This window comes from Rosa rugosa, chromosome 7 (genome assembly GCF_958449725.1).
Source record: "Rosa rugosa chromosome 7, drRosRugo1.1, whole genome shotgun sequence".
NCBI classification, from domain to species: Eukaryota; Viridiplantae; Streptophyta; class Magnoliopsida; order Rosales; family Rosaceae; genus Rosa; species Rosa rugosa.
Window position 1 is genome coordinate 8,271,889 of NC_084826.1, and position 15,903 is coordinate 8,287,791.

The 15,903-nt window shown below is 38.3% G+C and overlaps 3 protein-coding genes and 1 non-coding gene across 4 annotated transcripts; 2 read left to right on the plus strand and 2 right to left on the minus strand.

Moving 5' to 3' along the window:
- Nucleotides 1–2,066: 2,066 nt before the first annotated feature.
- LOC133721921 (F-box/LRR-repeat protein 3-like) lies at nucleotides 2,067–5,710 on the plus strand. The gene is made up of 8 exons (XM_062148696.1): nucleotides 2,067–2,881; nucleotides 2,976–3,101; nucleotides 3,454–3,555; nucleotides 3,646–4,039; nucleotides 4,133–4,262; nucleotides 4,575–4,869; nucleotides 4,961–5,212; nucleotides 5,440–5,710. Exons 1-8 carry the CDS (start codon nucleotides 2,186–2,188, stop codon nucleotides 5,491–5,493), a joined length of 2,049 nt encoding a protein of 682 aa, XP_062004680.1. The 5' UTR covers nucleotides 2,067–2,185; the 3' UTR covers nucleotides 5,494–5,710.
- A 999-nt stretch (nucleotides 5,711–6,709) lies between these two features.
- TRNAQ-UUG (transfer RNA glutamine (anticodon UUG)) lies at nucleotides 6,710–6,781 on the minus strand. The gene has a single exon. It is a non-coding gene; the product is annotated as a tRNA-Gln (tRNA).
- Nucleotides 6,782–7,941: 1,160 nt separating this feature from the next.
- Nucleotides 7,942–10,182, plus strand: LOC133720299 (WRKY transcription factor WRKY24-like). The gene is made up of 5 exons (XM_062146555.1): nucleotides 7,942–8,235; nucleotides 8,324–8,515; nucleotides 8,646–9,238; nucleotides 9,329–9,490; nucleotides 9,585–10,182. The coding sequence occupies exons 1-5, from the start codon at nucleotides 7,981–7,983 to the stop codon at nucleotides 9,919–9,921; spliced, it is 1,539 nt and encodes a 512-aa protein (XP_062002539.1). The 5' UTR covers nucleotides 7,942–7,980; the 3' UTR covers nucleotides 9,922–10,182.
- Nucleotides 10,183–10,397: 215 nt separating this feature from the next.
- LOC133720301 (CASP-like protein 4B1) lies at nucleotides 10,398–11,976 on the minus strand. The gene is made up of 3 exons (XM_062146556.1): nucleotides 11,528–11,976; nucleotides 11,328–11,451; nucleotides 10,398–10,845 (listed from the first exon to the last, which is right to left on the minus strand). The coding sequence occupies exons 1-3, from the start codon at nucleotides 11,848–11,850 to the stop codon at nucleotides 10,654–10,656; spliced, it is 639 nt and encodes a 212-aa protein (XP_062002540.1). The 5' UTR covers nucleotides 11,851–11,976; the 3' UTR covers nucleotides 10,398–10,653.
- Between the last annotated feature and the right edge of the window lie 3,927 nt (nucleotides 11,977–15,903).

Genomic DNA, 15,903 nt, shown 5'->3' on the forward strand with positions numbered 1-15,903 from the left:
CACTGAACTAACACCACCGTCTTTCATGTATCTTTGTCGATCGTTCTTTCATGTTTCTTCATCGAGAAAGATCAAGGTAAGTTGAATTGAAATGGAGAAGAAGACAACGGGGATGGGAACACAACTACAATATTGCACTAGTACTCGATTCTTTGTTTTCTCTCATTTAGTTAGAGGGTAAAATAAAAAATAAAATTATACAAAAATTATAAGGGGTCTAAATAGCAAATTGAGAGATCTGAATAGAACCACCCATTGTAAAATTGAAAGATGGATTCCATTTTCCATAAAAAAAGGATTTCTTCCATATAATCATAGTGTTTTGGCCACTCAACCATAAAAGCCTAACTTCACAAATAAAAAAATAAAAAAAGATCACATAAACCTAACCCTAACAAACCTAATCAGAGACGATCTAGCTGGTGGTATAAATCATCACCTCATAATAATAATAATTTTATCCCAAGCAAAACATTCTATACTATTTCTTTAATCACAGGCCTACCTATCGACTTCCCAATCTGCCTTCCTTCTCTCGACATAAGAATTAATAAGAGCAGAGCCGATGGCAATCTTGCATGAAAATCAGAAGAAATGTAAATATCCGGAAGCAGCAAGGGCAGTATGGGAACAAGACCCGGTAGCTAGATACGCCTGCATGAGTCATAACCTCCTGGCGAAAAATCTGGAACTACCTTTAATTGAAAATTTGACTTGGAACCGTTCTTATCTGAGTAAGGTGGTACTACGCCAAAGCATCTATATAAGTACGGCAATATCTACTGCTATTATAAATATCATTACCTCATTTCCACTTTCGTATTTTAATAAAAAAAAAAAAAAAAAAATTATGGGGTTGTTTTTGTCAGGTTGTACGTACTGTCCGCACTTGAATCTGTCCTTCCTCACATAGGTCCTCCACCGAATAAGCTGCTGTTGCTGCTTTCGCGATAAGAAAACGACTTCTGACCTACCCAACGTGCCCCTCTCCACTTTACTCAATTACTTTCCGTCCTTACCCGTCCTTACCCGTACGGAGTCTCCTTTTCCAACCTGAAATTACTTGACTGCCCTCGTCATTTCTTTATTGTTATCGCCGCTTCGTTTTGGAAAATATCTACCCTAGAAAGAATATATGTGTGGATCAAAATCAAATAAGCCCGCTTCGTTTAGTAGTTGACTGTTACCTGTTAATAATTTTTTTTTTTAAGAGAAGAATTTTCTTTGATTTCGTGGGTGCTTGGGCAACATTTAATTGCGTGATAATCAAGTTCTAGATGGGGTAGACAATTATGGTTCGACTTGTACTCATCTTATTTGGTGAATATAGGCTCATTCATTTATTCTTTCGCATTGTCATAGCAATGATTTAGGTTTTCAAAAATTTTCTCTATTTGTTAGATCTTTTATCTTTTTTTTCTCTTTATTATCAAGTAAAATACTGAGATTAAAGATGGTGATTTGTTTTTTTTTGTTTTATCTTTGATTTAAGTGAATAAATTAATTGAAAGCTATAAATAACATCTAAAATATGATCTATTATGACCCAACATTCATGCAATGCGTACGTGACTTAACAAGAAAAAAATATTAACGATATTTGATATATAAAAAGCATTCATAAACAAAATATTCTTTAACGAGCTAGTTATAACTTAGAAATTCTTAACAATTTGATGCTATTAGAATGAAAACCATTGTTAACACTAGGGGTTTTGAGGCTTGGGATAAATGTACACTGTACAGTATTCTGGAGTAATTGATATTTTGTGTGTTTCTTTCTTTTCTATAAAGAAAGAGATGTGTTTTTTTTTTTTTGACGATATAAAGAAAGAGATGTGTTTTTTTTTTTTTTGACGATATAAAGAAAGAGATGTTTGTTAATAAAGTATAGTTTGTCATTGGGGTCATCTTATTTGACCGCAAAGGAAGGGTAAACTTGTCCATTCGAAGCGAAACAAACAAGAACAGAAACAAAGCGAGTATTGACGCTCCCAAGGTCAATATAGTAATTCAGTCCTCCTTCTTTACTCTCCTCAGCTCAACCCAACCTCCCCAAACAGAAAACCAGAATTTTCCTACCAACGGTTTTGCTTCAAAGCCTCAGAAACTCCATCTCCACCTATATAAAAAAAAAACGTCTTCATTCCTCATCCAAAAATCCCAACAATTAATCCACACACAAATGGCAACAACAACAACAACAAAACTGAAACGCTCTTCTTGCCTTCAATCCATCAAGAGCCAAAAGGCCGTTTTGAACACCCACACCAACTTCTTCCATTTCCTCTCAGATGAACTCATCTTCATAATCCTGGACTTCCTCACCCCAAACCCAATTGACAGAAAGTCCTTCTCTCTAGTCTGCAAGTCCTTCTACTCCCTAGAATCCAAACACCGCCGCACCCTGACCCCTCTCCGCTCCGACCACCTCCCCACAATCCTGACCCGGTACCCATCTGTCACCCGCGTCGATCTCACGCTCTGCCCTCGGATCACAGACGCTTCCCTCATCACAATCTCAAATGCGTGCAAGTCCAACCTCCAAAGCATCGATCTTTCCCGGTCCAAGTACTTCTCCGGAGCCGGGCTACAGAGCTTGGCCCTGAATTGCAAGAATATGGTGGAGATTGACTTATCCAATGCGACGGAGCTCCGAGACTCGGCCGCTGCGGCTCTGGCCGAGGCCAAGAACTTGGAGAGGCTCTGGTTGGGAAGGTGCAAGATGATTACGGACATGGGTGTGGGGTGCATAGCGGTTGGTTGTAGGAAGTTGAAATTGATTAGCTTAAAATGGTGCCTCGGTGTTGGTGACTTGGGAATTGAGTTGCTTGCGCTCAAGTGTAAAGATCTTCAAAGTTTGGATCTGTCTTACCTGCCGGTAAATTGATTTGAACTTTGTTATTTTTTTTCGAATTTGAAGTCCTGTATCACTATCATTCTAATGGTGGTCTTATTTTGTGATGGTATTGCAGATCACAGAAAAATGTTTACCGTCGATCTTCAAGTTACCGCATCTTGAGGATTTGGTTCTAGAAGGATGCTTTGGCATCGATGATGACAGCCTTGCAGCCCTCAAACATGGGTGCAAGTCGCTAAAGGTATTTATGCTTCGCTGGTTCATTTCTTATGCCCTTTTGTATTAGGCATCTTTTGTTAATAACTCAAGAGTTGGTATAATTAATACCGATTGTGGATTCCATGTGTGCTACTGAAAAGTTTAACTCCTTTAACTTTTAATTATCCTTCCTATTATCCCAGAAATTATTTGGTTGGAAAAAAAGAAGAAAAAAATTAGATTTGATGCTTTGGTTGTATAGACAATCTTGGCCCTGAGGCTTAAAAAGAGGTCTAACAGCCTTGAGATTTTTATGTCTCTTACTAGTTACTTGTGAAAAGTTTATTAATGCTTTTATAGATTTTGACACATGAACTTGTATTTACCCTTGACAGAAGCTTGACATATCAAGTTGTCAGAACATTAGTCATAATGGTTTGGCTTCCCTAACTAGTGGTGGAGTTCTAGAGCAACTCGTATTGTCCCATGGCTCTCCTGTAAGTGTTGAATTTCTCTGTGTTGTTTTGTTACCGGTTATAGTTTGAGTTTAAACTCACAATTTGCACTCTGGTGGCGCTGGTGTCTAGGTGACTCTTGCTCTTGCTGATAGTTTGAAAAAGCTACCGATGTTGCAGTCAATCAAATTAGATGGTTGCTCAATTACTTATGCTGGACTGCAAGCGATTGGAAACTGGTGTGTGTCATTAAGGGAGCTGAGCTTAAGTAAATGTCCTGGGGTGACAGATGAGGGGCTCTCCTCCCTTTTGACGAAACACAAAGATCTGCAGAAGTTAGACATCACGTGTTGCCGAATGATAACTTATACTTCCATAGATCGTATTACATTATCATGCACCGCACTCACTTCTCTTAGGATGGAGTCATGCACCCTGGTTCCAAGAGAAGCATTCGTCCTCATTGGGCAGAGATGCCGTTTTCTTGAGGAGATTGACATAACAGATAATGAAGTTGATGATGAAGGTAATTTTCCCACTCAACCTCAGTCTAATTAATCACTACTTTGACTTGCATACTTACATGAATCACATACTCATATGTCTTCATTGTGTGCAGGTTTGAAGTCGATCTCCAGATGTTCAGAACTCTCCAGCTTAAAACTAGGAATTTGCCTAAACATAACTGACGAGGGAGTTGCTCAGGTTGGCATGTGCTGCTCGAAACTTGTAGAGCTCGATTTGTACAGGTTTGTAATTCATGATACATGAAATTTTCTCTTGATCATTTTCTTTTCCTTAGTCTTGTAGATCAAGCAAGAGAAACAGTATGTTACAACATATAATCCTGAATGCTTACAGCACTTAATCTATCATTGACTCCCAAGCATTTTATGAAACATGAAGTAGAGTGAAACTCTCTATTTTAATATTAATAATCTTTTAATCTTAAAATGCTCTGTTCTAAAGTGTACATAAATAGTTCAAATATGAAACAAATCCCAACTTCACTACAAACTGTTTTGTGATTCTGTACCAACTGTTCTGGTTATTTTGTTCAGGTGCACGGGAATTTCAGATTCAGGCATTTCAGCCATTGCTCGTGGTTGTCTTGGGCTCGAGATGATTAATATAGCTTACTGTAAAGACATTACTGATAGTTCACTAATCTCATTGTCGAAATGCTCAAGTTTGAACACAGTAGAAAGTCGAGGATGTCCTCTTATCACATCTTTGGGTCTAGCTGCAATTGCTGTGGGATGCAAGCAATTGGTCAAGCTGGACATAAAAAAGTGCATCAATATTGATGATGCTGGGATGATCCCGCTTGCTCACTTCTCTCAGAACCTTAGACAGGTAGTCTTTCTCATTCCATTTACTTCCCTGGGAGCCTAATAGTTCAACAGAGAACTTTTATTTTACCTATTCTTCCATCCTGTTTTTGCAGATTAATTTGTCATATACTTCTGTTACGGATGTCGGGCTGTTGTCCCTAGCCAGCATCAGCTGCCTGCAGAGCTTAACCATCTTGCATTTGAAGGGCTTGACCGCTAGTGGGCTTGCAGCTGCCTTATTGGTATGCGGAGGGCTAACAAAAGTAAAGCTCCAGGCAACCTTCAAGTCATTGTTACCCCAAGCTCTTTTCGAACATTTAGAAGCACGCGGTTGTCTGTTTCTGTGGAGAGATAAATTTTTCCGGGTATGTGTGGCTTTACCTGTTGGCAACCTCAAAACACTAAAATTTCCAATAAATGTAGTTAGTAATTTCATCATGTGTTCATTCCTTTTTTCACTTAGTACTACCAAAATGCATGCTAGCATATCGAGTCAGATTCTTTAAATTCCAGCTTCACGTGGAAGTCAAAATTAAAAATTGTTATTAGTATAGCTGATGATTGTATTGACATTACTTTGTATAATCGACAGGCTGAACTCGACCCTCAGTGTTGGAAATTACAGTTGGAAGATAACATACCGTGAGTTACCTGAAGAAGCAGGCTCTCTTTAAACTCCTAAAATAAGGTCCGGTTCTTTGCTAACCTGAAGATGCCAACTACGTATACTGTTTATACAAAGTAGCAGTTAATATCCGCTTTTTTGCTTGGGCGCTTGGCTTTGTAATTTCTCCTTCAGAATCTCAAAACATGTATAAAAGAAGGTTTCAAGTGAATGGATTCTCTGGAAGTTGAGTTATGAATTCATGTTAACTTAGCTATGACACCTGTAGTTGATCCTTTCCACTACACTACTCCTGCTGGGCATTGATCGGATGCTTGATCGTGAACTGGAGTTAAAATAAAAATGTAAACAGGGGGAAAAAGGTTTTTCAGTGCTAGGATTATATGATATATGTTGTATAAATACATATAAAAAAAAGGTCTCAAAGAATAAAAAAAGATTTTCCGGTGCCAGGAGTCGAACTTAGAATCTCAATATCCAAAGATTGTATGAGCTACACCGGATTTGTTGATATATTTAGACTTCTTGCTGTATAAATACATATAAGAAAAAAGGTCTCAAAAAATTAAAAAAGATTTTCCGGACTCAATACCAAAGATTGTATGAGCTACACCAGATTTTTTGACTTCTTGCTATATAAATACATATAAGAAAAAGGTCTCAAAAAATTAAAAAAGATTTTCCGGTGCCTGGAGTCGAACTTAGAATCTCAATATCCAAAGATTGTATGAGCTACACCGGATTTGTTGATATATTTGGACTTCTTGCTATATAAATACATATAAGAAAAATGTCTCAAAAAATTAAAAAAGATTTTCTGATGCCAGGAGTCGAACCTGGAATCTCAATATCCAAAGATTGTATGAACTACACAGGATTTGTTGATATATTTGGACTTCTTGCTGTATAAATACATATAAGAAAAAGGTCTCAAAAAATTAAAAAATATTTTCCGGTGCCAGGAGTTGAACCTGGAATCTCAATATCCAAATATTGTATGAGCTACACCAGATTTGTTAATATATTTGGACTTCTTGCTGTATAAATACATATAAGATTATAAGAAAGAGGTCTCAAAAAATTGAAAAAGATTTTCCAGTGCCAGGAGTCGAACCTGGAATCTCAATATTCTAAGATTGTATGAGCTGCACAGGATCTATTGGTATGATTGGGCTTTTGAATGTATAAATACGATAAAAAGGGTCTTGTTACCAGTTTTCAAAAAATACCAGAGAAAAGGTCCTACCGGGAGTCGAACCCAGGTCGCTGGATTCAAAGTCCAGAGTGCTAACCACTACACCATAGAACCATGAACGTTTAAATGAAGCTCATGTATTATTTGACTTAAGTTCACCCTCGTCAATCTTGTCATGGATATTGTGGATACAGTCGAGAAATTGCAACACAAGTTGACTTCATCACCATGATCATGCAAACTATGAAACTATTGAACACTAATCGTTGTTAGGGCTTCGTCTTTAATTTAATATTCTCAGGCCATCATCAATGGCAAATCTCAAAGCCAACATTTGCAATAGTGTGGTTTTCTCTAAATTTTCCGGGTTCTTTTTGTAAATTTAGGATAACTCATATCTACATATTTTTTCCTCTTAACATATAAGGTCTTCTATACAACTTTGGTCTAATGGTGTTTCTGAAAAGTTGTGCTACTTTCGTGCACGATCGTGCCGCTGATATGGTGACGTCTTCTCCCTTGGCTTGCGCGGTTTAGGTTCTTCTTATTTGAGTCTTGGTATTTACTTTCTGTTGTTTTGTTTGTTATTGTTGTATGGCCGTATAAGTTTGGCTCTTAGCAAATATTTGTATGTGTTTAGATTGAGAATTGTTTGTGTTTGTATAACAAATACTGAGTTTGTTATATTTTTTCTTTCGATTAATGTAAGTTGTTAGTTTATTTAAAAAAAATTAGAGGGACTTCAATACAGCCATCAAACTCACCAGTCATCAAAACAAAGAGCTATCAAACAACTTCAATTATTATCCTGTTGATTGCACTCCATAATTATTATATCACAATAATAAGTCTACCAAAAGACTTTATACATTTACTCATATAAAATTTAGTATATGGAACGTGTCCGACAATCTCAGATTACATCATCCAATGTAACCGAAAAAAGGAAAAAAACCCAAAAACTTGTCCTAGATTCTCAAAAGACTATCATCCTTTGATTCCTGTCTCATATTTGCAATGACCAAAAAAACAAAAAGAACAAGAAAAACAGAGCCAAATGCCCCGCTGCCACTTCTGAGATTCACAAACTTCTTCTCCCCAAAGCCGCCGGTCCAAGCCCACGTGGCCAGTCAAGTCAAACCCACAAGCTTTGACCGAGAACAATTTTCCACGTTCAAACTTCTATCAGCTTCTTCGAAAGAGCGTGTCAGAGACTCCTCTATCTCTTTCCTCACTTTCATTCAACACCTTTAAATACTTCTACTTCTTCGTAATCTCATAAATAAAACCAACCAAAGCCAGAGGAGCACATCATGACTTCTTCCTTCACTCACCTCCTCACAAGCAACATGAACATGAACAATTTTGACCAGGACCGAACCGGCAGCTGGAGCTGGGGACTCTCCGACCGTTCAACGGAAGCCGAAATCCCCAAGTTCAAGTCACTCCAGCCGCCTTCTCTCCCTCTCTCTCCTCCCCCTGCTTCCCCTTCTTCTTACTTGGTTAACACCCCTGGTTTTAGCCCTACTGATTTTTTCAGCTCACCCATGTTTCTTGCTAACTCAAATGTAAGTTTGTTCTCTAAAACTCGTTGTTTTGTTTTGTTAGGGTTATTGGTTGGTTTTAGTTCTCACTCTTGTTGATTTGTTTTTTCAGACTCTTCCATCTCCGACCACCGGAGCCTTTTCGAGTCAGGTTTTCGAGTGGATGAGCACTCCTAAAGAAAATAACAGCCAGCAAGGAGCGGAGAAGGAGCAGAAAATGTTCACTGATTTCTCATTTCAACCGGCAACATCATCTTCATCGTTCAGCGTTCAGCAATCTTCTTCAAGCATGGTTTCATCGGTGGTAAGATTCTGTTCACTGTGTTATCTTTTTGGCTCTTTTTTCTTGATGATCTTATCCTCCAGCGAATGTGGTCCTGCCTATTTTTGAAGATTATTAATTCTGATAGAGATCATTATTGTTTTGCTAACAGGAGGAATCATTGAAAAGTCAACAGCAGCAATCGTGGGGTTTCAACAACCCAAGGCAAGAAGAAAGCGTAGCAGAGAAAACAGAGGTGAAATCCGAGTTTGCGCCAACTCAGAGCTTCAGCGCTGCTCCAAAGTCTGATTACACACATTGCAACACTCATTCGACTCAATATGTGAGGGAACAGAAGTCAGATGATGGATACAATTGGAGAAAATATGGACAGAAGCAAGTGAAAGGTAGCGAAAATCCGCGGAGTTATTACAAGTGTACATTTCCCAATTGCCCAACAAAGAAGAAGGTGGAGAGATCATTGGATGGACAGATCACTCAAATTGTGTACAAGGGAAGTCACAACCATGCTAAGCCTCAGTCAACAAGACGATCAGCCTCTCAACAACAATCGCTTCAAACAAGTTCGTATGGGATTTCTGATCAGTCTGCCTCGACAATATCCAATCCAAAAATTGAAGCTGTCACGCTGCAGGAGGACTCTAACTCAGCCTCAATGGGAGGAGAGGATGAGTTTGAACAAAATTCGCCGATAAGTAACTCAAATGGAGCTGATGATGACAATGAGCCTGAGGCCAAAAGATGGTAAGCTGAGAAATTTTGATGGCATTTGTATCTGTATGTGTAGCTAAAACTACGTTGAGTTATGGTACTAATTTTTTGTTCAATTTTCAGGAAGGGAGAAAATGCAAATGAGACGTATGCAGCTCCTGGGAGTAGAATTGTGAAAGAACCTAGAATTGTAGTGCAGACCACGAGTGAGATTGATATTCTGGATGACGGGTATAGATGGAGGAAATATGGACAGAAAGTAGTGAAGGGAAATCCAAACCCAAGGTGCATACACATTTTGAAACCCTGTAATCATGAGTTCATACATTATGAATTTCCACTGCTTAACTAATCAGTTCAATTACTTTTGAATCTATAGGAGCTACTACAAATGTACTTCTACTGGCTGTCCAGTGAGGAAACATGTGGAGCGAGCATCTCACGATACGAGGGCCGTGATCACAACTTATGAAGGGAAGCACAACCACGATGTTCCTGCAGCACGTGGAAGCGGTGGTTATGGTGCCAGTGCTAGACCTGCTTCTGATGCCAACAGCAACAGCAATGTATCAGTGGCAGCTGTGAGGCCCTTGGCCTTGCCTAATCATTCTAACAATTTGAGCTACCTAAGCTCTCTTCAGAAGCAGCCAACATCAGAAAGCCAAGCACCTTATACTCTCAAAATGTTGCAGAACACAGGAAGTTACGGATACTGAGTTCTGAAAGCTGAGGAAGAGAAGGATGACAAGTTCTTTTGGGCTCGAAAGTCCGAAACAGGACTTACAGATGAATTAGGCTTAGATATATTGTATAGTTGGACAGTTCTTAAGGGCTAATTATATACAGGGTCAATTGCATTTGTTTATTTGTTTTGAGGCCAATATAAACCTGCAGTAGTTGGCCTCATTCTTTATGTGCATGTTAAATTTGTTCAAGTAGAATCGAGAATAACATGTTGAATGATACATTTACCTCTACTTTGTTTGAAGTCCAACAAGGCAACAAGTGACATATAAGATTACCACGTGTTATGTAATTCGAACCTTTTTCTTATACAGGGAGATAAACATTGTTGTTTTTCTTATGGTTGAAGCAAACTTTTTTTTTAAAAGTCTTACACTTTCTGGAAAGTTTGTCTTGCTCACAACTTCTTGAAAATTTTGGCAATCTTAACAGAAAAAAAATTAAATAATGAAAAGAAAGGCAAGACTTTGTTTATTGAACAGAAGAAAAGTATGTATTCATGTGTAAAATAAGATGTACATCATATCTCATCATATTATGCACAATGGCGTAATGCCTGAGATCACCCCAAACCAATTGAAGAATTACATAAACGAATGTGAACACTAAAGTACTCCGTTTGCCAAGTAAATTTACATGAATACATTCACAAGAAGAAAAAAGAAGAAAATTTTGAGATGGAAGAAATGAAGTCTGTTATTGTATCAGATGTAAGACTGAGAAGATAACTTGTGTCCGGAAATGAGGGCCAAGAGTGCAAGGGAAACGAAAGCGAGAAAAGCCATACTAATGGCAGATGCAGAGGCGTCTGTAAAGATGTTGTCTTGTGATTCCCTCATCCTATTTGTTAACGGAATCGCCGAAGATGATGATGATATCAGAAGGTATGCCATAATCTGCAGCAAGCCACCACCAAGTTTTGTCAATTTCAGTCTCAAAGAAACAATTTAGGCTCTTCAATTAGTTGGCACTGATGTAAAATCATGCCCCTTTTACAAGTTTCAGATGATAAAACTTTTACAATGACAACTTTTTTTTCTCTTCATTGTTGTAATTGGAACTTTACACAGATTCATCATGTGCACGCTTAGCATGACAGTTCAGTTTTCCTGGATAAGGTGCATTTCATTCTGAAGCTCCATAGGTTTAGCCTTGATTGATTACTTTAACTGATTAACATGTTCATTACATTTTTACGGTTGAAGACTCCACACACCATTTACGCTTCAATCATGCAACCAATCACTAAAAAATTCTTGAAAACAGAGTGTTTTACCCGGCATTATTCTTAGCAACATTATTATGAATTAATTTTTTTTGGTCAACGTTTTATTTAGGATATGCAAAAAGTCAATATAGAGATGCAAATACGGCAAACCTGATCTCCGATGAAGTCGGCCAACGCCGACGTCCGGCGCTGAAACATCTCTTTCCCGGTGGCATTTTTGAAAGCTTGTGCGCCGGTGTACAACGTCGCCAATATCGCTATTCCCAACAAATACCTAGACCACACAACTTTCCATAATTGAAAATATGAAATCAATGAAAACAAAATCAATATTGACTAGAAATATATACCTGTATTCTTCATATTTATCGAAGTCTTTCCAATCGCCGTGTTTGTTACTGGCCATGATGATGAAAGCCAGCAAAGAGAAGACCAAGGACAGTCCTCTCAATGCCAGAGAGCCTTTCCTCAACAAGTCATCTCTCTTCCACCGCCGTATGATCCCTGCCACCCCAAACCCGCTCCCAGCCGCCCGGGCCTGGGCCGGTGCCGGCTCCGTCTGGCTCTCCACGTCAGCAGAAGCAGCCGGTGGAGCCGTGGGGACAACCGGCGGGGATTGTTTTTGTTGTTGCTGGTCATGATTCTGCGATGCGTCGTCTTGATTCGTCGTCATCAGAAAAGGATTCGAAAACGAGTGCGGATTGATTCGTGAGGAAAATATGAGGATGGGATTTGGGGAATTGACTGGCTTTTGATGAGAGTGCGAAACCGAAATGACAAGTCAGCGAGTTCTGTTGGCTTAGTTGGCAGTTTGGGCCTGTCTTGGAGTGCAATTGTGATTGTTCTATGTGGGTAAAGGTTTCACATGGTATTGTTGGTGGACGATTGTAACTAGGGGGAACTGCCTGGCAATGGGGTCTCTAGGGACCTATGTTCTGGATGATTCCATGGTTACATGGGTAATGATCATGTGCAAGGATTCTATTGAGTATCCAATGACTGATGAGATTCTAATTGAACCAATTCTTTGCTTGATGCATCCGGTAAGTCAACTGGTTTCGGTCAGAGTTTCAATTAAAATATCATATATAGATTGATACAGTTCCGCTTAAGTGGTCAGAGTATTTTGTGATTAGTCGTACTCAGTGAAAAATAATAAGGCACCATGGCTCTAAGTTGATATATCGATAATTTTTTTTAACAAAAACACTAATTTTCAATGAACGCTCCTGAAAAATTAGAGTCGGTTTCGCGTAGTAGTGCGGCGGCGCCTCATTGATCCGACAGCAACAGAGCGCTCCAGCGTCGCTTTTCTAGACGTGGGCAGATGAGACTTCACTCTCAGGCGAAGCTGTGGTGATTTGGCCGGAGAATTGTTCGGAGATCCCGACTTTTTTGGGTTGAGATAGAAGTCGGCGTGTCTGCTGTGTGGCGACGTCGGGATTGCGGAGGCACTGATTTTTCCTAGCGCCCATTGGCGTTCTATTTATGTAAACGACTTGCGGTCTGGTGTAGGTAAGGCAGTGGTGCTCGAGTGCGGCTTTTCAACCATTGTTTTATTGGTTTCCATGTTGGGTCCAAGGAGGCTTCCTCTTTAGATCGAGCTGATGACTGAGGACCGGGGCCGGCCATTGGAGGGGTGATGGCAGTTGTTCCCCTCAAGTTTCTCTCCAGCATGGTCTCTATGAGATATGCAAGTTGTGGACTTGGGCCTTTAGGCCTCAGCCTGTATGGGCTGCAGGATGTAGTTTGGTAGGCTGCCTTGGGATAGTCCATTCTTTCTTCTCTCTCACTTAGGTTGGGCTAGTTTGGATCTTTTGGGGGATGACACTTTTCTGACCTAAATTAGATTTTTGGTGGCCTTCCCGTGTTGTTGTATGCTGGCGTTTGGTCTCATATCCACATCTCGACCGTTCAGTTTTCAGGTACTAATGTATAGATCATATCTGCAAAATTTCAGCCAAATTGATGGTCGTTAAGGCATTGATAACTGCCTTAAAGCTAGTACGGTTCAGGTTGGACAGATTCAGTTCGTCCATTTATTTAAGTGAGTTAGATACCTTAAAGATCATTAATTTGGCTGAAATTTTGCAGAGATGATCTATACATTAGTACCTAAAAACTGAACGGTCAAGATGTGGATATGAGACCGAAAAGTGACCCTAAACTCCAACCTCGCACTTTAATTTCAGAGCGAGGCCTCGCTCTGGATAGGATATGTATATATATATATATATATATATATATATATATATATATATATATATATATATATAGCCCTTCTTGGCTGCGGATATCCGCACCTCAGCAAAAGGGGCGGATTTCCAGTTTTTCCCCACTTTCCGATCATATTTTCACATTTTAACCGTTCAGTTTTTAGATCCTAATGTATATATCACTTCTGCAAATTTTCAGCCAATTTGATGATCGTTAAGGCATCCAAAACTGCAATTTACCATTATAAACACGAACGGTTCCGGTTCGACAGATTCGGTTCGTTCGTGTAAATTGCAGTTTTGGATGCCTTAACGATCATCAAATTGGCTGAAATTTTGTAGAGATGATCTATACATTAGGATCTAAAAACTGAACAGTTAAGATGTGAAAATATGATCGGAAAGTGGGTAAAAATGGGAAATCTGTACGTTTTGCTTAGGTGCCGATATCCGCACCTGAGCAAGGTTATATATATATATATATATATATATGTGTCGCTTAAATATTGACAATGTCAAACTATGAAAATTTAATAATTTCAGAGAGATTATACTTTTGAGCAAGTCTAATGATTCTGTATTAGTGGAAGTGTGGAACAATGATTCATAAACATGAAAAGGTACGTTCTAATTAGAACGTTCTAACGCTAATTGAGAGGCAAAATTCACACATTACTTTACTTCAATTGGGGTACAGCTCAAAGTCTCAAACTATAATGTGTAAAAAGTCTTGAGCACGTTAGGGTTGACAACTTCAGCTCCCCACCCACTCGATGAGAAAAAAGGTATGTGACATGTGATTGTGATTATATATACCAACCTGTATAGAGCCCAATGGTTTCGATTGAATCTGCGGTCAGGATCGAGTGAGATGGAAATCTTCCTGTTTACTTATTATAGGAGATGAAAGAGTGTTTGCATCCACACAACTTAAGTTTCACAAGTGTTAGTAGAAATGAATTAAAACAGAACGATAAATAAAGAGATCAACGCAATTATACGAGAATGCGGTTTTTTAAATTTTGTCTAAATACATAAAATATGTCGGTTGAGTTTAAGCTGAACTTTAAACAAATGACGTCTTGTGATATAAAACTCTTGCGATGCAATACTAGTAATGTCGGTTGAGTTTAAGTAAGCAAGTCATGAAGTTCGTGAATTTCATAAAATCTCTTACCTCTATTTAATCTAGTGGCTCAAACATATCCATATTAAAAAATACCAACTATTTGGATTATTTATTTATTTATATATAAGTCATGTTTTTCTCTATCAACAGAAAAAAAAAAAATTGCCTATCTTCATGAAACTAGGTCAAGCGAATTTTCATATTTGAATTCATAAGTTTAAACTTGATGCTAATTTGCTTGGGATTTTTTTCAGCTTTGAATAGCAAAAGCCTTAATTTGTTTCTTCACTATCAAATTAATAATTCCAAAAAGATTTGCAGTTTCCTTTACCATTCATTTCTGGGCTTTGTAATTTATATCCTATATTGATTACTGGAGATGATGGGTTTCCAATCGGCTATTTTCTAGTTTTTGGTTTATAAATTCGTTCGAGTAAATCCCAATTGTTCATGAACTGCAATAATCTTATCTATGTGAAGGATGAAGCATGTACCACAAGAATCTCCATAAATCTGCTTTTCTAAGAGATCCATGGAAGCCTGGGTTCTTAGAAGCAGAGAATTACGAAGGTGAAGACTGAATAAAGAAAAAAAAAAGATAAAAGAATATGCATAGAATTAAAGTTATTATGGAAAAGAAATTTCTAAAATCTTGTTAATTGACGTGGAAATTTTTTAGCCATTAGATTAAGTGGAGGTCGAAAATTTTATGAAATTCACGAACTTCATGACTTGCTTACTTTAGAGGAGCCGAATCCATATCACATAGCATTGATATTATTGTCATCATAATGACTCATGTACACATATTTAGGTTCGTTGAAGCCTAGTAGACTTCTCTAGGTATGAAGTACTAACTAAAAACTCTGCGTACTATTAGCAGAGGATTGTCCACTTATATGAATATATTCTGTATTGCAAGCTGTGTCTCTTGTATGAGATTTTCTTTCTTCAAATTTTATCTTGCATTAAGCCACATAATTATTCACCCCAACAAGATACATCGTGATTCTGACCAACAAGCATATGATTTGTATTCGGCTATTCCAGTCACATAACCATTTGAGCTTTGCTATTGAGGTTTTTCTCAAAGCCCATCCCAATTCAAAATCTTATTGGGCCATGTTTACCATTCTACTCTCGAGCATAAGTTGTCCGGAGCTTTTCTGTTCATATATTACGGGAGTCGGGAGAGGACATAGATGGGTCATCAAGCATTCTATGGGGATTAAAGCCGAGAGTTAGTTTGCAAATAGCATTGCTCCAAAGTTTCTTAACTTTCCTTCGTTAGATTTGTATTAAATATGAATATGATTTTGTCGATTGTATTAACTCATATCCCAGTCCAACCAAGACTTCGTTTTCATATCTCATATCTAGT

Bases quoted from the DNA above. Each gene is read 5' to 3' on its own strand.
- LOC133721921 (XM_062148696.1), top strand. From the start codon at position 2,186: ATGGCAACAACAACAACAACAAAACTGAAACGCTCTTCTTGCCTTCAA. The intron at 4,263-4,574 runs GTTTGTAATTCA...TATTTTGTTCAG, and splicing joins GTAGAGCTCGATTTGTACAG to GTGCACGGGAATTTCAGATT. The intron at 5,213-5,439 runs GTATGTGTGGCT...TATAATCGACAG, and splicing joins GGAGAGATAAATTTTTCCGG to GCTGAACTCGACCCTCAGTG.
- LOC133720299 (XM_062146555.1), top strand. From the start codon at position 7,981: ATGACTTCTTCCTTCACTCACCTCCTCACAAGCAACATGAACATGAAC. The intron at 9,239-9,328 runs GTAAGCTGAGAA...TTCAATTTTCAG, and splicing joins GAGCCTGAGGCCAAAAGATG to GAAGGGAGAAAATGCAAATG. The intron at 9,491-9,584 runs GTGCATACACAT...TTGAATCTATAG, and splicing joins AAGGGAAATCCAAACCCAAG to GAGCTACTACAAATGTACTT.
- LOC133720301 (XM_062146556.1), bottom strand. From the start codon at position 11,850: ATGACGACGAATCAAGACGACGCATCGCAGAATCATGACCAGCAACAA. The intron at 11,452-11,527 runs GTATATATTTCT...TGTGTGGTCTAG, and splicing joins GATAAATATGAAGAATACAG to GTATTTGTTGGGAATAGCGA. The intron at 10,846-11,327 runs GTTTGCCGTATT...GGCTTGCTGCAG, and splicing joins CCGACTTCATCGGAGATCAG to ATTATGGCATACCTTCTGAT.